At 53.7% G+C, this 24,835-nt stretch overlaps 1 protein-coding gene across 1 annotated transcript in view; it reads right to left on the bottom strand.

Moving 5' to 3' along the window:
- Window positions 1–24,835, bottom strand: part of MOV10L1 (Mov10 like RNA helicase 1) — a 44,337-nt gene continuing 19,502 nt past the window's right edge. The window contains exons 11-26 of the mRNA XM_068560507.1: window positions 22,381–22,558; window positions 22,016–22,086; window positions 18,886–18,977; window positions 9,468–9,526; window positions 8,913–9,010; window positions 8,442–8,550; window positions 7,981–8,153; window positions 7,338–7,484; window positions 6,752–6,873; window positions 6,472–6,571; window positions 6,215–6,379; window positions 4,727–4,900; window positions 2,211–2,360; window positions 1,349–1,456; window positions 651–788; window positions 1–559 (exon numbers count right to left, since the gene is read on the bottom strand). Coding sequence (XP_068416608.1) covers window positions 464–559; window positions 651–788; window positions 1,349–1,456; window positions 2,211–2,360; window positions 4,727–4,900; window positions 6,215–6,379; window positions 6,472–6,571; window positions 6,752–6,873; window positions 7,338–7,484; window positions 7,981–8,153; window positions 8,442–8,550; window positions 8,913–9,010; window positions 9,468–9,526; window positions 18,886–18,977; window positions 22,016–22,086; window positions 22,381–22,558 — 1,980 coding nt within the window. The 3' untranslated portion in view covers window positions 1–463. The remainder of the gene's footprint in view (window positions 560–650; window positions 789–1,348; window positions 1,457–2,210; window positions 2,361–4,726; window positions 4,901–6,214; window positions 6,380–6,471; window positions 6,572–6,751; window positions 6,874–7,337; window positions 7,485–7,980; window positions 8,154–8,441; window positions 8,551–8,912; window positions 9,011–9,467; window positions 9,527–18,885; window positions 18,978–22,015; window positions 22,087–22,380; window positions 22,559–24,835) is intronic.

Raw genomic sequence — 24,835 nt, 5'->3', positions numbered from 1 at the left:
CTGCAGGGACTGGCCAGGGGTGGGCACAGGCTGCGTGCGGAGCTGACAGCAGCGAGAGCAGACGTCAGACCAGGGGCCCCAGGCCCGTGGCCATGGCTGGAAAGTAGGCAGGCCGCAGCCCAGATGGCGTCCCTCGGGGCGTGGAACGCGGCCTCTGGCCACCGCTTCTCAGCAGGGGCTCTGCTGGGCAGAGAGGGGCGGCCGCACACCTGGCCGTGGCAGCGGACTTGGAAATGCGGGGTCCAGTGAGTGGGACTCCCCGTGACAGCTCAGGCTCGCGCTCAGGGACCACCGCGGGGGGCTGGCAGCCCCCTCTTCCCAGGGTGGTCTTACGAGGGGCACTGAGGTTTGCTCATTAAGCTGTGAAAGGAAGGAGGCGCTGACCCCAAATGTCATCCCAGGACCGGGTGGAGGGTGGCCGCAGCCCAGGGGCAGGGCCCGCAGGGGCAGGAGACGGCAGCGCTCACTTCTGCAGGGGCTGCAGCTCGGGCGGCAGGTTGCATCCCGTGTAAACCCCATTCGCGATGCTGTACTCCAGCAAAGCCCCGAAACACGGATCCTGATGACACACAAAGGGGCGGAGCTTGTACCTGACAGCCATCCCGCTGCCCCACTGGGCCCCTCTCCCTGAGCCCTGGGCCGCAGCTCACCCTGACAAGAACATGAGGATTTCCCACCACAATCAGCAAGGCTTTGGGTCTGGTGATTGCAACATTAAATCTTTTTGAGTTGGACAAGAATCCCAAAAAATATCTATCATCTTCAAATATGTCTTCATTCGACCGCACCTCAGAAACACAGAGATGGATAAAAATAGTGTTTAAAATTTTTCGGTGTGGAAAGAAACTCAACATATAAAAGCATTTAAAAACGTTAAACATCAGTATGACTCCATCTGTGGTCAAAGAAGAGAAAGACAGTGGGCAAGGAGCAGGCCTCACCGCGTTCTGTCTACACCCAAGGGGATACTCCAAACACCAAGGGGTGACCTCCGGGTGCGGGGTTTGAGGCAACGCTGCTTTTCCTCCTACCTGAACTCCCCAACCTGCCTGCAGTTAACACGCACTGTCCATAAAGGGAATTTTAAAGAGAAGAGCAGACTTCCGAGAGCCGAGCCACCCTTCCCGGCCCACAGGCTCCTTGCCAATCCCGCCCCTTCCACATCCCAGCCCTCCTTCTCCAACATTTAACTACTTCTTCCTGGGTTTCTGTACTTCTTCGTTTTGTTTTTTCAAAAAGAACACCCTACAGTTAACTGCTCGAGGTGGCGGTCCAAGGCCCCTCCTGCCCCCGGGAGGCCCCGCACGGCAGCCAGCCTGGCGCGGGCCCCTGGGACGGGGGTACCTACAGTTGAGATGATGATAGCCAGATACTCTTGCCCTTGAAACTCCTCCACGGATCCAACCTTTACATCCATCAGATCGACATTTCGCAAAAGAATTCTGATTTTCTCCACCTTTGAACGAGATGAGATCAAAGATAAAATTTCACACATCTGACCATTCTTTACATCGTACAGCGTAAGCTGAACGTTAACCACTGAGCACCCGTGGCCTTTCAACCCCTGATCTCGGTTCATCAACTCGAAGCTGCTCACAGCACAGACCCCGATCTCAGGTGGGGTGTACGGGGCCGGGGCAGCCCCCCCCAGGGGCAGGGCTTTGCATCAAGAGGTGAGGACTCCCTGTGCTGAGAGTGGGGGCGGGGCCAGAGCGCCCCCTGGGGTTGGCGGGGAGAGCGCGCCCATCCAGGGGATCCCACCCCCCGGGGCCTGAGTGGTTATGACAGGAACCAGGCTGTGTGGCCACAACAGGAAAGCCAGGAGGAAGAGGACGGGGGGGACGGTCCTGAAGGGGGGGCAGCTGACGAGCTGAGCAAGACCGGGGGTGTGTGAAGATCTCCAGAGGGTGCTAGTGAAGGAGAAGCAACTTGAAATTGTGAAAAGGAACATACAGTACTTGGACAAAAGCTCAGCTCCTGCCAGCACAAGAGGCTGGAGGGCGGGGACCAGAGGCGGCTCCCTCAGCACCCCGGGGGTGGGCCTTCTCACACCCAGAGACCGCACGCGCCCCGAGGTGAGGTGGTCACGTGTCCCCAGCCTCCGCCCCCCACCCCACCCCACAGATGCAGAGAGCGCCGTGTCCACCTTCCTTCCTCAGACCCCAGAGGAAGGCAGGAAGGCGCAGAGGAGCTGGCTGGAGCAGACACACCTGCTTCCGGTAAGGCGTGATCACGCCGATGTCGCCAGCGGACACCGGGCTGGAGATGCTTCTGGCCAGCAGGCAGCAGTAGCGCATGACCTGGACGGCCTCGGCAGGGCTGAACCACGACGGGCTTCGCCCCTCTCGAGCTTCGTCGCCCTGCGTTAGCAGGAAGACGAGAGAATGGCACGTCCGTCACAAAACGTCCTTTTCTCGACAGGAGTTTGTGAAGGGCCTATGAATTAGGGGAGACGTCAGGGTGGTGACTCAGCAGAGACAGAGGAGCCCTGCTCTCGTGCAGACTTGTGTTCCAGCAGGACAGACGGACGCTCAGCAGTAAGGACTCGTCCTGGATGCACAGATGCCGGGGGAGGAGGGTTGGCTGGGCGTGTCTGCGAACTGGGACCCCACCCCCTGCCAAAATGCCCCTGCGTCCTGGCGAGAGCAGACCTCGTGGACTGGGTGGGGGAGGCGGCTGGCCGGCTGATACCTATTTGGCCACAGATTTTTAAGAGCAGAATTTACAGGCCCTTGTTCTTGGTCGGAACCTAATAAAATTAGAAGTAAAATACAGGTCACCCAAACAATCTTAACCATGTGGAAATATACTTCTTTAGAACTCCTGGGTCAAAAAGGAAAATAAAGTCACAAGCACCTCGACAGACACGAAGACACACGTGGAAGGGCAGAGCTGGGAGGGCGCGGCCACCCGAGCCCCTGTGAGGAGGACACGGAGCACAGGGACCAAGCGTCCATCTCACGGGAATTACGACAAACGAAGCAAAGACGAGCAAGTTAGCGAGGGGAAGGGGTCAAGAGAAAGCTGAAATTCATGAAGCAGAAAACAGGTGAAGATAAAGTCCAAAGCTGGTCTTCCAAGTAGACCAAAGGCCGGTGCCTCTCCTGTAAGGGGCCAGACGGTCAGAACCCGAGGCTTGGCTGCAGCCCTGCCGTCTGGGCGCAGGCTCCCGGCTCCCGGCCGCACTTCCTTTAGGACAAGACCCCAGTTGCCTTGGGCCCGGCCCCCCCTGGGCGCTCCTGGGGCTCAGCTGCCCCCTTGACTGGGCCCCTCTGCGAGATGCCCTGGGCTGGGGACAGAGCAGTGAGGCAGATGGGGGTCTTTCTGGAGCTCTGGGGGAGGGGCTGCCGAGGGGAGCATATAGGTGACACCTGGAGGTCTCATTCCAGGGACGCAGTGCCCTGCGGGGGAGCGAGGGCCCTGGCAGTGCTGCAGCCTTGTCACAACGGACGGCAATGCCCTTTTGCTCCAACGGTGGGAGTGGACCCCGCCGTTCCCTGCGAGCCAGCCCCAGAGGCCTCACCCTCATTTTCTTCTGGGGGCCCAGAATGGAGCCAGTACAGAGTCAGGCCCCCGAGAAATACCCACTAAATAAGGTAACCTTTCTGGACTCTGTTCTTTTCACACCGAGCACCTCCATCTCCACAGCTCCATGGTAGGTTATCCAGTGGATCTGGAGTCTCCATTTCCTTCTACACAACGTTTTTGCACGTTTGCCACTCCCTTCTACACCCAGTTTTTGTCGCGAATGAGCCTACTGTGACCCTTACGTAGTTTGCAGGAAACACATGGGTTGCTGTGGGCAGAGCTGACCTCTCCTCAAGGCTGTCCCTCCACCGGGAGCGTGGGTGCTCTCGGGCGGACCTCCCCTCCTTGGCTGACTGCTCTGCTGCCCCTGAAACCTGGGACGCCTTCGAGCAGAGGCTGGGGGAGCGGCATTCCTGGAGGGGCCTCGTGCCTAGCGACCACACTGGTCTCCCCACAGAGCCCCCTCTTCCTCCAACTTGCCTCCATCCAGAGGATGGACACCCCAAGCCGCACCTGGACCCACGAGCCCACCGCTGACAGAGCGGGTCAAGCTAAACGTCGAGGGGCCAAGCGCTGTCCCCGGGAAGGCAGGCTGCTGAGAGGACGGGCAGACACCGCTCCAGCCCCAACTCTGCAGGAGAGTTTGGCGGGGGAGGGGGTCACGCCAAACCTGACTTCTGGTTCTAACCACCAAACTCCCAGTACAAACTCCCTGGTTTTAGTGAGCGCTACCGGGCATCTAACACCTCCCTCTGGGGACCCCCCGACCCAGTGAGGTCTGGGGGAGGGCAGGCTCTGTCCCCAGGATCGGTCCTCCCACTCGACACCACCGAATCACAGGGGGAAGGGGTGGGGCGGCGGCCGGAGCTTCCTCAGGTCTGCTCACCTCCCAGCCCCCGACCAACCCTGTCAACTCCCTCAGGATGCCCCCCTTCGATGCCCACCTCGGGCCAGCCCCCTCCGGGGCCTGCTGTGCAGTCACCCGAGTGCCAAGGGGCTGGTTCTGCGGGGGCAGAGCCCCCTCCTCACTGGCTTCTCTCCCCCGGGACCAGCAGGGAGCAAGCCCACCACAAGCTCTCAGGAGATGCTGGGTTAAGGCCGCCGGGTTAAGGACCAGATTCAACATGGTAACCAGGACACGTGTAACCGCGGGTAGCACTGAGGGGTCGCCCTCCTGCCGAGCCTGGCCCACACCCACCCTCACTCCGTGGAAGATGAGAGGGAAGTCCTTCCTGAGTAACTTCTCCCAGCCCAGCAAGGAGGTCACCACCCTGGGGTCTGCGCAGACTTCCAGCTCTCGGTGGTAGAACAGTCTGGACGGTAGGGCCAGCAGAGCTGAGTGGGACCTGTAGTTCTTCACGAGCTTCGTCACCTGCAGGTAGGAAGCAGGGGCAGGTCCAGGGCCAAAGCCAGCACGTGCACCCGACGTGCCTCCAGGGGAAAGGTGCCTGGTCACCTCGAATCACACCCGGGTGGCCCTGCCTGTGATGCCCGCCCCCGTCACCTCCGCGGGACTTGGAAGCGCTCTTGGCACCCCCACCTCGGACGACTGGGCTCTGACAGAGAAGAACAGGAGAGAAAGTGTCCCCGTGCGGGGCTGCAGGCTGTCTGCAAGCTGCACCCTGATTCCCTGTGTCGCGACCCCGGCCGTCAGAGCAGCCTGGGGAGCCGGGCCCTGGGCCCCGAGGCAGGATGGCTACCCACAGCCAGCCCCCCGAGGCGCCGTGGGACAAAGCACCAGGACGGGGAGCAAGGACAACTTTGCTTCCTGCCGCCAACTGGCTGGGAAGTTCATCCTAGTCTTTCCTTTCTCCTGGGGTGAGAAGGCCAGAGGCCCGGGACTCTCCTGCTGACAAACTTCAACTCAGTCACCAAGATGGGTCCAGCCTCTGAGACACTGATCGAAACCCCAAACCCGACTCGGCAGCGCGGCTCCTCCCTGGGCCGGGCTGGGCCGGGCCCCGCGGTGCTGGCCTGGACACCTGCCCGCCGCCCCATCCGCCCTGTGCCCACGTGCCCTCCCTGTTCTCCAGGGGCAAAGGGCCCGGGGCTGACAACCTGGAACGCGGAATAGGCCCCAGGCAGTTGCCCTGACCATCTGCCCACCATCACCGCACCTGGCTTGCTGTTTAAAGTCCAGAGGGGGAACCTCTCCTTGTCTCTGTACTGGGGGAGCCCAGAGGATAATGTTATTGGCTCACCTCAACAGGGGACCCCATGGACACAAAGCTCCCGAGCTCCAGGGTGCCGGGGGCTCCTGAAATGCAGACCCTGAGGCCCATCCCTCTGTGTCATCAGAGGTCGGCTGAGAACCCAGGAACTGGCACTTTCACCAGTACGTCGGGAGACCGCAGACACGCTGCCTTCTCTTCCAGGTAAACTTCCAGAGCTCCCTCCCGTTTCCCACAGTGACACAGACTGAAGCTCTCTTACTGAGGGGCTGGCGCTGCCTGCAAGGGCCGGCCCCCCAGGGAGCCCCTCAGCAAACCCTGGAAGCAGCTCCTGAGTTCCTGGGACCGTGGAGTTGGTGCAAGTGCCTCAGGTGCACTTTGGGGGTGGTGGCAGAAGGAGGGTGGGCTGCTTGGGCCCTGCCCCTGGGTGTGGCTCGGGGGACACAGGGTGGTGAGCTCCCACGTGGGCCCCTCTGCTCGAATCCCAACAAGGAGCACGTGGGGTCCAAGCTCACCAACAAGGGGTTGTAGGCACCACAGGCTCCAAAAGCATCTTCGTCTCGCAGATACGCTGGTCGGGACATCAGTCTCTCCAGCATAGAGACGTGCAGCCCATAGGCCATGGCAAGTCTGGACTTGATGACCGGCCCCAGCTGCATGGGGTCTCCGGCCAGGACGACCTGTGGCACGAACAGGATGGCCTCAGAGTGAGTCCCCTGGTGTGTGGCGGGCAGGGGCCAAGGTTGGGGCGACCGCAGCGCGTGGGCCTCACCTGGCCGCTGACGTCTGAGACCAGCCCCAGGGGGATGAGGCACTCGGGCTCACTCGCCTGGCCCGCTTCGTCCACAAACACGTGCGTGAAGTGTCCGACTCTAGAGCAGGCACGTTCCCGGGGTCACTCTTGTCCACGTGTCCTGCCCAGCAAGGCCTCGCCTCGCTGCCCGGGGCGCCTGCCCCCCTGCTCCTGCCCGTGCCCGCGGGCACCTCCCGACTCCCCGCGAACACACCACCTCCTCCTCCCCGCCTCCGCCCGGGACGCCCCAAGAGCCCACCTCAACCCTATCTGGTAGAAGAGCCCTGCGCTGCTGCACGTGGTGACGACCACCCTGAAGCGAGAGGCCTTCCAGATGTCTTCCCCGTCTCTGCAATACGGCCTGATGGTCTCTGTGATGCTCTGTGGGGGGCAGGCCACCTGCCAGGTTACTGAGCATTTCTTTAAACTGGACATAATCACAAAGCTGAATGGAATTCTAAATGATAACCTCATCCTGCTGCCACTTCTTAGTTGTGACTCAGTATTAAGATTGTTTTTTATATCAAAACGTCTCTTGTTTTCCTATCAATTTAGTCCACGTTTTACAGACTCTGGAACCATGAATATAACAGAGAATCCTGCAGATCCTTCCCCAAGACAACCACATACGTTTTCTAGATTCAATCTCGCCTGTTAACCAGACTGGGAGCTTTTACAGCAAACCAACAGAACCAAAAAGCAACTGTACCTTTGGGGAAAAATAAGAGAGTCGCAGCAGCAGTTAACAAAGCTGGGAACGCCCAGAACGTCACTAAACGTTCAGGAAGGAAAGAGCCCGCGTGTTCCGGTGTGGTGTCGGGACAAGGTCCGGGGAGGACGCTCACCTCCTTGAACCTGCAGGTGGCGTTCACGCGGACCATGGCGCCCAGCCGCAGTGCCTGGCTCTCGTGCAGCCGCAGGCACACGAGGTCGGTCGCGCTGTTGGAGGGCGCGCACACCAGGATCCGACTGTCCGGCAGAGCGTGGAAGACCTTCCCCAGGACACACGGGAGGCAAAAGGGGACGGGTCAGCGGCCAGTGCCAAGCCCACCCGCGAGGGCTCCTGACGTGGACTCGCTGCGTGGGCCCACGTCACCCCTCACGCGTCTGAGCCTGGCCCTGCCACTGTGTGCAGGTGGCGGAGTCCCCATCTCCCGGACCCTAAACTGCCCGGGTCTGGGTACCCACGGGCGACCCGAGTCCCCAGCAACGCAGGACACTGAACACACAATGTCCACAACTCAATTTAAATCTCGATGGAGGCGCCAGACACTTGTGCAGTTTCTATTCTGAAGTGGAGTGATTCCTGTCTAAACCTAGGAAATGAGCTCTTAAAGTCCTATAGCCACATAACAAACTTTGCTAAATATGAAACAACTGGGATTTTTCAAACTCTTTCCAGCGTTCTCATCTACGGTTTAAACCGACGCTTCCCGATGACAGGCGCACACAGCTGTTTACCGCGACCCCATCCCCACCCGCCATTACCTGTAAAACAGCCTCTATGATGGTCACCGTCTTCCCAGTCCCAGGAGGCCCGAAGAGCACATAGGGGATCGGGCGGCAGTCTCCACTCAGGATCCTCCTCACCGCCAACTTCTGCTTTTCGTTGAGCAGGGGGTTGAAAAACTCCTTCTCTCTCGCTTTCGGGGCTCCGCTGACTGCGTCAAAGGGGAGAGACAGGGTCGGCGGAGGTCACGGCTGGTCCCCTCACGACCCGTCCCAGCGTCACTCGCATTCAGGACAGTCGGCTGAGAGCCAAAGCGCAGGCCAGCCACCCCGCCCGCTCCCCGCGTCACCTGTGCAGTGTCACCGAGGTGTTAAGAGTGGTTGTTAACAGGTGGACAAGAGCAGCCCACCATCAGGAAGGTCAGAACACATGTCCCCTCGGCTGCCCGACATCCCCCCCCACCAAGTCCTGCAGGAGCTGGCTTGGTCCCCAGACTCACCCAGCCCGTCGGTCTCTGTGGCGAAGGCCCACGGCCCTGGTGTGTCCTGGGCACCCGCCCGCTGCTCCTCTGGGGTGTGCTTAGTTTGGTCCTTCAAGGCTTTCCTATTCTAGAAAAATCATGCAGAAAAATGGCTGAAAAAGAAAGCTTTGGGACTTCCCTAGTGGTGCAGTGGTTAAGAATCCGCCTGCCAATGCAGGGGACATGGGTTCAATCCCTGGTCCGGGAAGATCTCACATGCTGCGGAGCAGCTAAGTCCGTGCGCCACAACTACTGAGCCTGCGTGCCACAACTACTGAAGCCCGTGCGCCTAGAGCCCGTGCTCCGCAACCAGAGAAGCCACTGCAATGAGGAGCCCACGCGCTGCAAGGAAGAGTAGCCCCCACTCGCTGCAACTAGAGGAAGCCCATGTGCAGCAATGAAGACCCAGCGCAGCCAAAAAAATAAAAAATAAAATAAATAAAGCAATACCTTGGAGGTGGGCTGTCCGTGGTTTTTGATGTCTTGTGCGTGTTTCCAATTCCATGTCACTTGGGGAGACTGTAAAATGATTTCTTCTGGAAACAACACTTTTAAAACAAGAAAAAGCGAGAAGGTAGACATTACTGAAAAGCTTAAGAAAGATGAATAGAGGCAGCTAGTCCTGAAGAAATTCATGTCTGTGTATTCCTCTCCTCTCTGGCCCTGTGCACTGCTTCTCACCTACAGCATAGTGCCAGCACTGCATATTCTTTGCAACAAAGCCATTTACTTGTCTATTTGTAAGTAAGTACAAAGATGAGTTACGTTTAGGAGGGAAAGCAGAGTGCAATCATTTTATTTTTAATAACTTAAGCATGCCACTTCTACATAGCTGAAATTCTAAGAAAACACTGAACGTCCCCAATAGAAAGGAAAACACTGGGTATCACATAGTTTTACTTCTAATGTATGAATGAAGAGACTGTGGTTTACACAAAATTTTACGTGACGCTTCTAAAAATACTCCGGGAAGATGTAACACCGTCATCCCACAAAAGTTAATACCTTTTACGCCCAAGTAGACAGCTTGTTCAAGTGCAAAGTGACACCGTCTGCTGGTGGTCCTGTGGGAGAGAGTGACGCGGGTCAGCACCCTGGGACCCTTAACAAACACTCACACGAGACCGGGCTGGAGGCACCAGCGGGAGTTTTACGAGAAAACTCTCAACACCTGTCAGGACAGCAGGGACGCCTTCCTTTCTGGGAATACTCCTGTTTTAATGTATAAAGTGGACAAGTAGAAAAAAGAGAAAATATAGCCTGTGAAGTGTCAGAGCTGCATCAATAGGGAAGTAACTTTGATGGTAAAGATTCACTCCTGTGAAATTTACTCAGAACAACAGTTAAAAAATAAACTGAAGCATGTTAAAAATTCTAAGTATTGGGGCTTCCCTAGTGGTGCGGTGGTTAAGAATCCGCTTGCCAATGCAGGGGACACGGGTTTGAGCCCTGGTCCGGGAAGATCCCACACGCTGTGGAGCAGCTAAGCCCGTGCGCCACAACTACTGAGCCTGTGCTCTAGAGCCTGTGAGCCACAACTACTGAAGCCTGTGCGCCTAGAGCCCATGCTCTGCAACAAGAGAAGCCACTGCAATGAGAAGCCCACGCACCGCCAACGAAGAGTAGCCCCCGCTCGCTGCAACTAGAGAAAGCCCACGCACAGCAAAGAAGACCCAACGCAGCCAAAAATTAAAAAATTAAATAAATTAAAAAATTATTAGACAAGCAAAACAGCCGGAAAATAAGAAGCATCCTCAGGGGAAAAGTTAAAAGAAACAGACCCAGAAATGAACTAGATACTCAATTAGCATACAAGAAGTTCAAAACAGTTGTTATAAATACATTTAAGATTTAAAGATGGACATAATGGTTGAGAAGATGGGGAATCTCTACAGAAAAGACCCAACACAGCCAAAAATAAAATAAAAAAAGAAAAAGTTAAGTTTATTAGGGCAAAAATGGATTCGAATCAGGCAGCAAAGCATCCCATTAGCAGACAGAAGAGCTCTGAGGGGATGCGCGGAACGCAAGCCTTCTGCAGGCAGGAGGGGGCGGGGCGGGAAGTGATTCAGGCGAAAAGGCGGGCTGGCTGGGGCAAGGTCACTCTCCTTGAGCGGACGGCAGGGGTCATTCAGGGAGACGACCCGCCAGTGCTGATCACGGGGTTCCTGGCTGACTGGTTCACGATTCCATTTCTGAGACAGCCGAGACTGCAATTCAGTGAAACCTCAGTTTGGTGATGTGGGGCTCAGTATAAGCGACTCCACTGTGGGCCTGTTCTCCTTTTTTTTTTTTTTTTTTTTTTGGCTTTGCCACACGTCAAACGGGATTTTAGTTCCCTGTTCAGGGATAGAACCCCCGTGCCCCCTACAGTGGAAGCGTGGAGTCTTAACCACTGGACCGCCAGGGAAGTCCCTGTTCTCTTGTATTTTAACACAACAAAAAGAACAAAACATGGAAAATAAAATTCCACCTTCAATGGAACAAGATGACCAAAGCTCCAAAGCACAAAAGAAAAGAATGCTCAGTAAGGAGCATCTGGCCTCAAACAAGCAAAGGCACGAGAGCTGGTTCACGCCACCTCAGAACTCCGGCCACAGGCGGATCTCCGGAAAATGCAGGTCACCGTCAGGACCCACTCCCACAGCGCAGCGTTCTGGGGGCGTGTATGGGGCCAGAAGGAACGGGCGCCTCACCTGCAGGGCCCCAGGCTCCAGGCAGCCCCATCACCCCTGGGATACAATAAACTCCACTCAAGAGGAGCGGCAACCGGAAAAGACCCTCCTAGGACTTAGCAAAGCTGACTCTAGGAAGAAAAAACAACTTAAAGCAGATCAGTTACAGAGGAAGAAACCTTCCAGTGGGAAGTCACCATAATGAAGACTCTAAAACGCCCAGGAAACCAGACACCCCGTCAACCTGCAGCCCAGCGCTTTATCCCTAACAGCATGAAAACAGCATGAAAACGCGAGCCAAACGTTTCCCAGTAAATCCTTGGAGCACATTACGGAAGGAATTCACCACACAGAACACCACGTTTTTCATCTTGGGCCTATAAGAAAGGTTCGACAGAAAGTTATCCAGTCGAAATATCCATCTCCTGAATAGGCTGAACAAAAAAATTATTATCTCAAGAAATGCCAAAAGGGAAATGAATGTAATAGCTCAGAATAGAAACTGACGCTTAAAATTCCTTAACACAATTAATCCGAAGGACAGCAAGACACTAGATGGTAAAATACTAGCAGTATTTACTAAAATAGAAAACAAGACGAAGACACAGGAGATGGAAACCATGAGAGAACAGTAAAGCAGCTGGGTGGGGACTAACACAACAACAGACAGGGATTCCAAAGGAGGACAAAGAACGGAAAGAAAAGAGGAATTAAAGGAAACTTTCCTAGGTACAACCTGTTGTCCAAGAGGAGACCCCATATGGCAAAGACGACAATTCTCCCTGTATTTTAACGTCATGGTACAAAGATGTAAGAATGTTTATTGCTTCACTGTCTGTGATAGGAAGAAGCTTAGAACCTAAAGGTCCAGCAGCGGTAATAAAGACCAGAGCAAAACCCAATGGACTGGGAGTGCCCTGGTGGCCCAGTGGTTAGGACATGGGCTTTCACTGCCGTGGACCCGGGTTGGGGAACTAAGACCCCACCAGCCATGCAGTGCAGCCAAAAGAAACCCCCAAACACCCGATGGACTAGAGACAGAAACACACGAGAGAATACTGATGAGGCTGGAAGTCCGTCCTTCGATGAGATCAGTAAAGCCGACAAAGCTCTAGCCAAACTGACAGGAAAAGAAAGGGCAGACATGTTGCCAGTCCTGGGAACGAGAGTGGTAATGTCAGCAAAGACTCTACAAACACTAAGCGAACAATAAGGAAATATCATGAGCAATTTCACACAAATACATTAGATAACTCAGATGAAACGCACAAATCCGTAAGGACACACACACTACCAGAGTCCATGCGGCAAGAAACTAAGGGTTCTCAATCTCTTAAAGAAACTGAATTTGTAGTCAGGAAGCTTCTCACAGAGAACACTTCAGACCTAGAAGGCTCTACTGGTCAATTCTACCAAGCATTCAAGAAAGAAGTGATGAAATTCGTATTTTAAGGCAAGACAAGAAAAATCTAAACATAAACTTGTTCTCTGCCCTTTGGCCTCCTCCCTCCTCACTAGTGTGCATCTGCAGCTGCGTTATGTGTTAACCTGACCTCCCCCGTGGCAGAAATACCTGCTCAACCAAAGACTGATTTTTCTCCTTCTGGAGCCAGCCACGTAACCCCTTAGAAGATAACATTCCTTTCTCAGTCCCGTGAGGGGTCACGGTGACCCACCACTCACCTTGTGCGCGTGCAGACATCTTTGGTGGACTTTGTGGACAGGGCAATGGGTCGTTTCCCTTAAAGACAGTGACTGGTGCAGAACAGACAGGTCAGATGACCTGGGGAGGCTCTGGGCTGCAGTGAATGGGAGTTCTCAGCTTGAATACTTATGACCGTATCAGTGTGACCAGCTCTATTACCTGTACTCTTCCTATTCTTCCTAACAACAAGATTATTGTTTCCTGCATTACCAAAGGTGTGACTGAGCCCCCGATAAAAATAATGATGACTAGGTGACCTGAAACAATTGACCAAATACATAGTTCCATAAGCTCAATGACTGCAACAGAGTGACTCTAGACGTGGGAAGAAGCGGCCAGAGGGAACCATTTCCTGGACCATAAATGACTAGAGGGACAGCTGGTCCAGAGGCTCTGGGCTACTGTTAACAGGGCCTAGGCCAGCACGCTGAGTGGCCCAGCAACGAAGTTCTCGTCTGAGCTGGGAATGAGCAGTCCTAGCACCGTGGGACAAAATGGCCACCAAGTGCCTCCCAAACCTTGGTTGACATTAAGACTGAAAGGGAGGGGACTGTAACATAAAGAATGTTGTCCACCCTCCAGTTCTACAAGAATCAAGTCGCTAACCACTGCACAGTACATCCCAAAAGGAATTCAGGGAAGATCAGGATGAAGCATTTTGTGCTCTGGGAAAACTGGCAGAACTGGTCCTCAGATAGTTAGATATTTTCAGGAGAAAATTTTTATAAACCCAGTATTCTGCTTCTTCCCATGTTTAGAAAAGCACTAAACCATTAGCTAAGGCATCTGTTCCTTGTGAATAGCTGTGTGCTTGGTTGCACGCACCCCTTCAAAATCACACCTATACTGGTCTCCTCCCTACCTCTTGGGAACGGTCCTCAGGGCCTCTGAAAGACTGTCCCCCAGGTTATAATCCTCAGGTTAGCTAAAATAAAATTCTTCATTTGTTTCTTAGACTGACTACTGATTAGTATTTTTGTCAACATAAGTAATACCCATTCTACACAAACTGTCCCAGAAAATGGAAGAGGAGAGGTGACACCTTCCAACGTACTGTGAGGCCAGTGTTACCTCGTACCAAAATCAGAAAGAGATACTTCAAGAGACTAAAGACCAATATTCCTCATGAACACAGACGAAAAAATTAATACAATTTTAGCAAATCAGATCTAACAACATAGAAAAGGAAATTACATCATGGCCAAGCGGGGTTTATTCTAAGAATGCAAAGTTGATTTTACAATCAATGTAACTATCTCAATAGACCAAAACTGAAAACCCACACGATCATCTCAATAGATACAGAAAAAGCATTTGACAAAATCCCATATCCATTTTTGATTAAATAAATCTCAGCAAACTAGGAGTCTATCTCCTTAACCTGACAGGGCCAAATACAAAAACCTACAGCTCACACAGCACTAGATGGTTCAAGACTGAACGCTACTGGCCTAAGACCAGGAACAAGGCAAGGACGCCACTTCCCGCCACTTCTACTTAACACCATTCTGGAGGCTCTAGCCAGCGCGAGGCGAGAAGAAGCAAGATGCATCCAGATGAGAAAGGAAGCAGCAAAACTGTCTTTATTTGAATACATGATTTTACTGTATACACAGTAGATCCTATATAACCTGTAAAAAGCTACTAGAACTATTAAGTGAGTTTAGCAAGCTGGCAGGATACAAGATTAATATACAAACATCAATTGCATTTAAAGAGCCAGGGACAAATTTGACAAAAGATATACAAAACCTGTACGGTGAAAAGTACAAAACACTGCCTAAAGAAATGAAAAAATGCCTAACTAGATGGAGAGATATACCATTTCCAAGGGTTAGAAAACTCAATATTAAGATGTCAATTCTCAGAATACCACTCAGCCATCAAGAGTGAAGTAATGCCACTTACAGTAACATGGATGGACCCAGAGATTATCATACTAAGTGAAGTCAGACAAAGACAAATATTATTAGATATCACTTATATGTGGAACCTAAAAAATAATACAAATGAATCTATTTACAAAAAACAGAAACAGACTCACAGACATAGAAAACAAACTTACGATTACCAAAAGGGAGAGGGGGGAAGGATAAATTAGGAGTTGGGGATTAACAAATACACACTACATATATACATAAAACAGACAGCCAACAAGGACCTACTGTATAGCACAGGGAACTATATTGAATATCTTGTAATAACCTATAAAGGAAAAGAATCTGAAAAAAATATATACTGTATATAACAGAATCACCTTGCTGTACACCTGAAACTAAAACAATATTGTAAATCAGCTATACTTCAATTAAAAAAAAAAAGGATGTCCATTCTCCCTTAAGTGGACCTAAAGAGTCAATGTCATCCTGATCAAAATCTCAACAGGCTTTTTGTAGAAACTGACAGGCTGAGTCTAAAATCCACATGGGAATACCAAAGACCTGGAATAGCTACAACTCTGCAGGAGAGGGAGGGACACAGTGGAGGCCGTCCCCTCCCTGATTTCAAGACTCATCACAAAGGCACAGTGACCGAGACTCTGTGGTGTGTAGGCTGCAAGACTGACAGACGCACCAGTGGAGCCGAATGGACAGCTTAGGGATAGATCCACATGCGTAGGCCAATCTGCTTTCTTTTCTTTCTTTTTTTTTGTTTTTTATAAACCTTTATTTTAAATGTTATTTTAATACATGTATTTTAATTGGAGTAGAATTGCTTTACAATGTTGTGTCAGTTTCTGCTGCAGAACAAAGTGAATCAGCTATATGTATACATATATCCCCTCAACTGGTGTTCAAAAAGGTGAAAAGGTCACTCACTGGACAAAGGACAGTCTGTCTTCTCAACAAATGGTGTGGGACAACTGGACAGCCCCCGCCAAATCAATCCATACCTTGCATCACTTGTAAAAATTAACTTGAAATAGATCACAGCCCTACATGTAAAACGTAAAGCCGCAAAATTTCTAGAGGAAAACGTAGGAGAAAATCTTTGTGACCTTGAGTTTGGCAGACTTCTTAAATGCGTCACCGAAAGCATGATCCATGAAAGAAAAACCGATAAACTGAACGTCATCAAAATTAAGAATCCCTGCTCTTCAAAAGGCACTACTAAAAATGAAAACACAAGCCGCAGTCTGAGAAAATATTGGCAAAAAACATACCTGATAAAGGACTTGTACTGAGAATATGTGAACAACTCTGAAAACTCAACAATAAAGCAAACGATACAGAACATGAACCACAGACCCGAGCGGGCACCTTCCCAAAGGCCAAGTGCCAGCCAGCGAGCGGAGGAGGCGCTCGGCGTCGGGCATCACAGCAAGGTGAGCCCCCACTGCACACCTAACACGGGCCTGAGGAGGAACCACCGAGCACCCCAGGGGCTGTGCACGTGGGGAGCACGGTGGGAACACAAGCACTGCAGCCACCTGAGGAGAGTCTGGCAGTGTCTCAGGAAGCTCAGTGTACAGCTGCCGCCATGTGCAGCCATGGCACTGCCAGGCGCTTACCCAAGAGAAATCAAAATGCCTGTCCACACGGATGTTTACAGCAGCTTCATTTCTAACAGCCAGATCTGCAAACAACCCAGCGTCCACCCACAGCTGCCTGGATTAGTAACCTCAGGTATGTTCTTATAATGGAGTATTACTCAGTCATAAAAAGGAATGAATTCATGCAAAAGCAAGGCTGAATCTCAAAATAATTAAGCTGAGTGAAAGATGCCACGCAAAAAAGAGTAGGCCCTCACGTAAATTCTACAAAATGCACACTAATGTGCGGTGCTTGGGAGCTGGGGCGCAGAGAAGGAATGACAAGGGCAGCAGGAAACATCTGCGGGGCCAGATCTGCCCACAGTCTTCACCGTGAAGCTCGTTTCACGGGGTATACAAATGTCAACACCACCAAGCCCTATACTTTAAACAGGTATAGATTATTTTACGTTCATTACCTCTCAGTAAACCTACTTTCTTAAAAAGGAAAAATACCTGCAAACAGCATAAAGGTGCAGCCGTCTGCCCATCCAGAGGGCCCGGCCTCTTGGCTCTGTCCCTCCTGCTGCACTGCGGTGCTGCCCAGTCCTCCCGTTTGTCAAAACAAGTGGTAAATACAGATTTTTTAAAGTGTGAAATCGCCTGATTTTAAGTAACTTAATGCAAAACCACCAAAAACTTATGTGGGGCGAGCAAAACCCTCTGTGCGGCAGAAGTGGCCACCGGCCCTCGTTCCCGCCTTGCTCCCCACTTGGACGGCTGCAGACAGCATCCCCTCTGAACTCAGATTCCGACATCCCGCCTCGACCTCAACTTCCTGTCTTTCCAACACTCTGGGTCAGGAAACTGCCCGGTGGTCTTCAGCCCCACGGCCCTCTGGCTTCTTCCTGCTCGCTTTCTTCCTAGGCTCACGTCCCACAGGGCATCCGTCCGCCCACCTGCCCGTGTCCTTCGGTCGGGCGGCTCTTGCTCCGACTGCAGCAGTGTTTTCCCCCGCCCCCGCCCCCGGTCCACGTCCTCTTCTTTCTCTGCGAACACCCTCCCTCGCGTCCTAGAGCGACAACGAGCCCTTACAAATTCCCACTCACCATCAGCTCCCATCTCCTGGGTGCCCAGCACAATGGAGGACGTGCACCTCCGCCAAAGACCACGGCCTCGGCCTGAGCCCGCGTCCCCACGCGTCACTCCTGCTGCCCGGTCACCACACCCACCTCATGGGCTTCACACGAGCGGTGCTGGCTCCTCTCACCGTAAGCAGCAAGCCAGGCAAGGCCACCCGGACCCTGGGCGCCTCCTCACCCACTCGTCTGTCTGTCCTGCCTTCTCTGCTTTCCCAGCCAAACACCCTTCAAAAGGGCCAACTCCACGTCTGCGCCATCCATTCACCCGCAACACCTTCCAACCTGGCTGCAGCCCAAACACTGAAAGAGTTCTTAAACAAGACACGAAAAGCACTAGTATACAAAAACCCTGATAAATTCCACTATCTTAAAACTACCACCTTCTGTTACTCAAAGGACATTTTAAGAAAGTGAAAAGACAAGTAACAAACCCAGAGAAGTTGTCTGTAACAGGTGTATCTAAGAATAGTCTAGCAAAAAGAATACACAAAGGACAGCTACAAATAATTTAAAAAATCAAATTATAGTCAATAAAAGACACGAGAAAGCATTTCACAGATGAAGGAATTTTACGGCCAATAAACAGGGGGACTCTCGACCTTAGAAGTAGTCAGAGAAACATACATCAAGACCATAGCGAGACACAGCTCACACCTACCAGGCTGGCACGCGCCCAGGAGTTTCACAAAATCAGGTTTCGGGAGGGCATTACAGACCCTGACCTGCGGGGCACTTCTGCCACCACGTGTAAAGCTGGAACGTCAGCATCCCCCAAACCCCGACCCCACTCCTAAGTGCGCAGCCAAGAAAACCTGGGGGTGGGTGTGCACGAGGAGATAGCGGGTGTCCACAGCAGCCGCCAGAGCGCGGGCAGCGCTGTGCCCACCGGCAGGAGGGCAGACACGCGCCCGGTGGGGCACAAGTACGCCGCGGACACGGCCCGCGGACCTCCTGTCAGCAAACCCACACCTCCAGACCACAGGCGCCAAGTGCAGAAGAGCTGCAACTAACGCAAACACTTTCCTGTGTGTGTGTCTGTGCGCAAACACACCAACTTTTGTTTTAAAAAGCAAAGGAGAGAGAAACACAAAAATCCCAGCTAATGGTGGGGGCTTGGTGGAGGAGGGGGAGAGACAGCTGGTGGTGGGGTCCCCGCCTCGTGACATGTGACAAGTGAGGTGAAGGAGGAGTGGCTGGTGGTGACGGCGTGTGAGGAACCACGGATTCTCACTTAAGATCCAAAAAGGAACCAACACGCAAACGTTTACCAAACGGCTGGTGACAAAGCTATGATCACAGAGGCATGTGACACGGGTGCAGGGAGCCCACTCACAACCCGCGAGCACGCATGCCGCCACCTAGGTATCAAGGGACTGAGGGAAGGGGAGACAGCCGCCCACCCAGAAGGAAGAGTCCCTGGAAGCGTTACCTGTTGTATGTAAATTCCACATCCATAGGTTCAGAGTTATATGCTTGTTCAAACTCTGGATTAAGTTTAAGGGTTACATCTTCTTCATGAATCTAAAAATAAAGAAATCATTTACTTTTTATACTTTGTACTTGATTTCTTGGGACAATCTTCTATCCATATTCAGCAACTCATCATGAAGCATTCATCCTACAGATCTGAGCTGAAATCTGGCATCTGAAATGAGTGCAAGATGACGGGAAAGGACTCAGTCACCGCGCTGTTCCTCCCCCACCCCCAGCAGCACACCTGCCGACGCTTCCGCAGGGCGTACGGGCTCGTGAACACAGAGTGCGCAAGACAGGCCGCCGCCCCTGAAGGAGACACGTGAACGACCGCGAAGAGCAGGCGGTGCCGGCCACGAGACCCCCTCCCCCACCAGGACAGGGAACCAGACGGTCAGGGACCCTCCAGCCAAAGCTAGGTCCCGCGTAAGAATCCTCAGAGGAGCAGGAAGGAAACCCCACGCTGAGAGGAGCTGAAACAGGACGGGAGCGCTAGGCAGCGGGGCCTCCCAAGAGCTGGGGGCCAGCAAGGGCAGAGGCTGCGACGTGAGGCTCACGGTGCCCCTTGCTCTCGGCAGAAGCACACACAAGCCCCTTAAAAGGAAAGCAAGCCCAGCACAGGGTCCTGGGTTTCCCAGAGATTAAGACAAATGAAAGTGAATCTGTAATCACAGACCATCAGGCACACAAGGAAACCACCAGCAGTGAGGGTCGACTTGAATTGCCATCAACAGACTGAGGCCCTGAGGACATCATATACTGATGCTGTCATTTACAGAAATTTGAAAAACTATGGAAAAAAAAAACAACTGGGAAAACCAAGATAAGCAAGCATGAGATAACATAAAACAACACAACAGGGCAGCTTTAATGAGTCAAATAGCGTTTAGAAACGAAAACTCTGCTTACGGAGCTAAACTCAGAGAGAAGGGAACAAGTGACCTGCTTGCTCCCAGCAGACAGGGAGGCCCTCTGCGGACGTGCGGGTGGGCCAGGGGCAGTGCTGGCTCAGCCCAAGGAGCTTTCCGTCCCCCCCGCTCCCCGAAGCACCAGGCTCTGCCCGCCCCACCACCCGGGGGCGCTCCTCAGGGCCCCGGTGCCTTCACGGTACCCAGGCCACTGCGCTGGCCACGGGGTTCCGGAGAATCACGTAAGGCAACGGCCAAGACCCGAGACAGCACAGCTTTAGCGGGCACCCATCACTCAGGAGCGGCCAGCTTCACGGACGGTCCCGTGGGAAGGTCGGCAGGGCAGCTTCAGCTCTGGACTCGCCAGCCTGGGAGTCGGGGCCAAGGGGGCCTCAGCCCTGAGATCCCTGGCCCTGCTTCTTCTGAGGTTTAGTCCACAGGGCAGCCCCTAGGGGCACAACTGGTCTACTCTCCGGAAGCTGAGATGGTCACTTGGCCATCCTGGGCTCCTCACGCCCTTGCCAACAGCTAAGGGGGCTCATGCTGGTCAGGGTGATGGGCCCTCTAGCTGAGGCTGGGCGGCTCCTGCCCTGCAGCGGAGGGGGCACCCGGCCAGGCCGCCTGTCACCGAGGAGAGCGAGCTCCTGCCCCAGGAAATCCCGGCTCTGGTTCCACAGGCGACAAGGGCTGCGGCTGTGACCATCTTTCTACAAACGCCCCGAAGACCCCCTACCCAACCTCCCGTGCTCTCCTTCCCTTCCCAGACGTGGGCCCCTGTGGCCACGGTCATGGGCCCTGAGCACGCCCTGAGGAGCACAGGGACAGGCGTCCCGAGACGCGGCCCGGGCCCTGTGGGGGGAGTGCTGAGTGAGGGACAGGGACCGCCCCCTTGGGGGGTGAGAACCTTCTGTGCAGAGCCGGGTCAGTGCAGGACGTCAGTCAGGAGCAAGACGCTTCCGCAGGGAGAGGGTGACGCGGACGCCTGTGCAGGTAGGGAGGCTTCCGGTCCCCAGGACCTGCGCCCTCCAGGGCGGTGACTTACTCTGGCTAAGCCGCAATACGTGAGGCCTGAGGGGCTCGCCCAACCTTCAGGCCTGGTCCAGCGGCCTGGGGCGCGGACACAGCGCATCCTCTGTCTCGAGGGTGGCGGGAGCATCTGCGCCCGAGCTTCTCTGATCTGGTGGGAGCCAACGCTATCATGAGACCAGGCGGGGGCACATTTCTGCCGCGGACCAGCCGGCACCCCGACCTTGTTCTCCAGGCACAGCTCGCCCACCTGAGAGGCCCACTAGATTCAAAACACCGCCTCTTCTGCTTCCATCGGCCCCAGCGGGCTCGTCTGATGCTGCGGTCCTGGCTGGCGCCCCTGCAGCCCGTACGGCGAGGTCTGTGGTGTTCGAGTCCCCAGCCTGGAACGGCAGCCCCTGTGATGTGCTCACGGCCTTCTCGCCTTCGGAAATGCCTTCTGGGCACTTTCCACTAACAACAACCTTTCTGTCTTCTACGGTGATCAGATGCCAGTTCCTCGTCTTCTTGAGGAGATGAACGAGCCTCCACACTGGATTATTCACGCCCGTCTTCCCCTCGTCCCCGGGGGCACACCGCCTGCTGCCCCAGCGAGGGCCCGGCCCCATCCTCGGCGGAGACTCTGCTGGTTCTCGTACCCCCCAACCCTGGCTCAGGGCTTCGGTGCCCTAGTTCCCACATCAGGCAGCGTGCGGGCTTCACGGGTCCCTCCACATGGCCCCCGAGCTCCGTCCCTGCGCTGTGCCCGGCAGGGAGCAGGGAGACTAGCTGGAGAAGCCCTGAGCGTGCTTAGAGCCGCACGGGCACAGGGCCTTAAACCAACACAGCCTTCCCCGTGGAGACACCAGAGTATTCAACGCGTAGGTGTGTCTTTCCTTTGCAGGCTCGCTCTCCTAGAACATATTCAGAATGCCCGAATCTGACTAAATGCACGCCTTACATGTGATGTACTTAACAGGTAAAGTGTGTTTTACACGGCTGAAAGTGGTAAGATTTCTTTACACGTCACATTTATTTAAATATTCACTTGATCCTCAAATTTTCCAAACTACCATCAACACCAGGGGACCCCCGCCCCGAGCTGAGGCAGGAAGTTCACCTCTGCAACCGCCCGCTGGGCTAGCCCAACGTGAACTAACAGTGGCCTCTCACCTCAGTCACATAGCCGATGTACTCGATGACGTGTCCGCTGTACTCTTGAGTTTTTAAAATCAGTTTGTCACCTAGTTAAAAAACACATCACCACACGTAAAACTACAAACTCAATAAATTTTGTTGCTGTTCTGTAAAATCAAACACTCTGAAGAAGCGGAGTAAGACAAAAACGTTCCTGGGACCGACAGCTTAAAACCACGCCAGTGCGATGAGAGGGGCTGGCCAAGCTCTGAGTGGAATTAGAACCCAAAGCAGAGAAGGTCAGGGCGGCTACGGTGCTGCCAGTTAAGAGCGTTCTTCTTCCTGCCTGTGGCTCAGCGTTTCTAGCCCATCTAGGAAGACATGACGCGCAACAAGCCTACCTGCGTAAAGAGAAGGCCGACTCTCAGCTAACCCGGGGACCTCCAGGACCAGCAAATCCCCGTTTCTTTTCAAGGTGACCCCACTCATATTATACTCTTTCAGTTCTATTTCTGCATGAATCTCCTCAAGCCAGAGCAAAGTTGAAAACTTCTCCTTGTGATTTGACATGTTCAAAAGCTGCAAAAGAAGCCAGCAGGTTAGCGAGAGCCGAGGAACACTCCACACACACCCACATCAGGAAGCCAGCAGCTCTGGGATGGGTAAGTCCCACGGACAGATGGAACAGCCTTCAAACACTGACGACCGGGCAGTGCAGGGCAGTGGCCCTGAGATGCGGAACCGTCTGAGTGAGCCCCCAGCCGCCCAGCTCCTATCAGACAGAGCCTCCAGGCTCAGCTCGGAGAGAGCCCGGGGCAGCCCTGTGAGCCCTCAGCCGCGCAGCGGTCAGCGCACGCGCGTGAGAAACGACATCAGGTGGGGAGACGCATGCGATGGGAGCAGAGCGGGGCTCCTCCGCCTCGGCACTTGCGGCGCTGGGGCGGGGCCGGTCTCCGGGGCGGGGCTGTCCCGGGCTCTGCACGGTGCCTAGCAGCATCTCTGGCCTCCACCCGCTGGACGCTGTTCACGCTCTCAGTCGTGACAACCAAAAATGTCTCCTAGGGGGGAAAGCTCACCTGTTGAGAACCCCTGGGTCCCAGAACTCACACAGGGCTGAGAATGCTGTGGGTCCCACCAGCCCAAATGGAAAGGCTTCAGATAAAGCGGCACTGGGTAGAGTACTCAGAAGGAATCAGCCCTCTACTCAAAACAACTCTGGTCCCTCCTAACAAGGCTTTAAAGCCAGGCTTAAAAGTATCTGGCCATTTCCAAGTAACTTAAGTGCATCCCAGAACAAAGTTCAAAAATATTTTCAAGAACGGAAAAATATGAAATACCCAACAAGGTAAAATCCAGAATGTTTAGCGTCCAAACAAAGATGACCAGGCACGGAACTAAGCACACCCATAATGAGGAGAAAAACCTATCAACAGAGACAGAATCAAAAATGACACCTGTGATGGAATCAGTATCACAAGAACACTAAAACACTTGTTGTAACTGTACTATATACATTCAAAAAGTTGAGGGAAAAAAAAAAACTGAAGAAAAAAAAGGTGAGGAGACACTAAGCATATTAAGTAGAGACAGAAAATATAAAAACAGACCCTAATTGAACTTGTGGAGATAATAACAACAACGTCTGACATAAAAAAATACACCGGATGGGACTGCACACTGCCAAAGAAAAAATCAGTGAACTCGAAGCCACAGCAACAGAAACTACTCAGAATGAAACACAGAGGAAAAAAGACCGAAGAGAAGTGAACGGAGCAGCCGTGAGCTGTGGGGCAACTTCACGTGGTCTCATACACACGTAATGGGAACGTGGAGAGCGGGGCGGAAAGAATACTTGAAGACGGAATGGCCAAGAACTTTGAAATTTGAGAAGAACCGTAAATTCACTTTCCCCAGTAAGCTCAAAGAACCCAAGCCAAGGAACGTGAAGAAAACTACAGCAACTCACGCTGTAAATTAGATTCCTTAAAACTAGTGAAAAAGAGAAACTCCTAAAAGGAGCTAGAAAAAAACACAGACTCGGTGCAAAAGAACCAGGGTGAGAAGGAGAGCAGAGCCCCTGGAGAAACGCCAGGAGGGAGGAGGTGTGGCGCAGCGCCTGCGCAGAGGTCAAGACCAGGCGAGACCCGCAAGGCTGCCAGAGCAACCACTGCAGGGGACGCTCAGGTCCCCCAGAAGGATGGGAGGAGCCCCAGGAAGGGGACCTGCGTAGGGGGGCGGTTACAAGGGCACAGGAAGTCAGGAAGTACCGGGGTGACACACGCGTGGATTAAAGAATCACAAAGGGGCAAGTACTCTGGAACCGTAGACCATACAGCACTTCTTCATGACCATTACCATCATACTATTATGAATGCTGAAGACACCCACTTTCTTCTGGTAACTGCTACGCTCAAGAGGAGGTCCCTTCCCGGCACCCAGGCCACGTTACAGGAGAGGTGCAGGCGCACTTCCTGCACACGATGGTCCCAGAAGCTGCATTCGCACCGGCATCAATTTCTCAGCCCCGAAGTTCTTCTCTAAGGTGTTTTAGGGCTGGTTTGCTGCTCCGGCCTCAGTTCAGGCCCTACAACCATCACTGCAACAACTGCCTGGCGGGTCTCCCCGCTTCCAACCCACAGTCCTGCCCACATACCCTCCTTGGTGCTGCTCCTTCTGTGTGGCCGCGCCGCCCCTGGACGGCGCCCAGTGCCCCTGCGGCACCCTCCCCGCTGCAGGACGCCAGCGTGCCCTGGGGTGGGGCACCTCGGGCCAGTGGCACAGGCAGCATCGCAGCACCAGCTCGGGGGGCAGCTTCTGGCCCAGCCCTGCCGCGGGCCCAAGGCCCAGCAGACAGAG

The sequence above is a fragment of the Eschrichtius robustus genome, chromosome 13 (assembly GCF_028021215.1).
Source record: "Eschrichtius robustus isolate mEscRob2 chromosome 13, mEscRob2.pri, whole genome shotgun sequence".
NCBI classification, from domain to species: domain Eukaryota; kingdom Metazoa; phylum Chordata; class Mammalia; order Artiodactyla; family Eschrichtiidae; genus Eschrichtius; species Eschrichtius robustus.
This window is presented reverse-complemented; position numbering and strand designations above follow the sequence as displayed.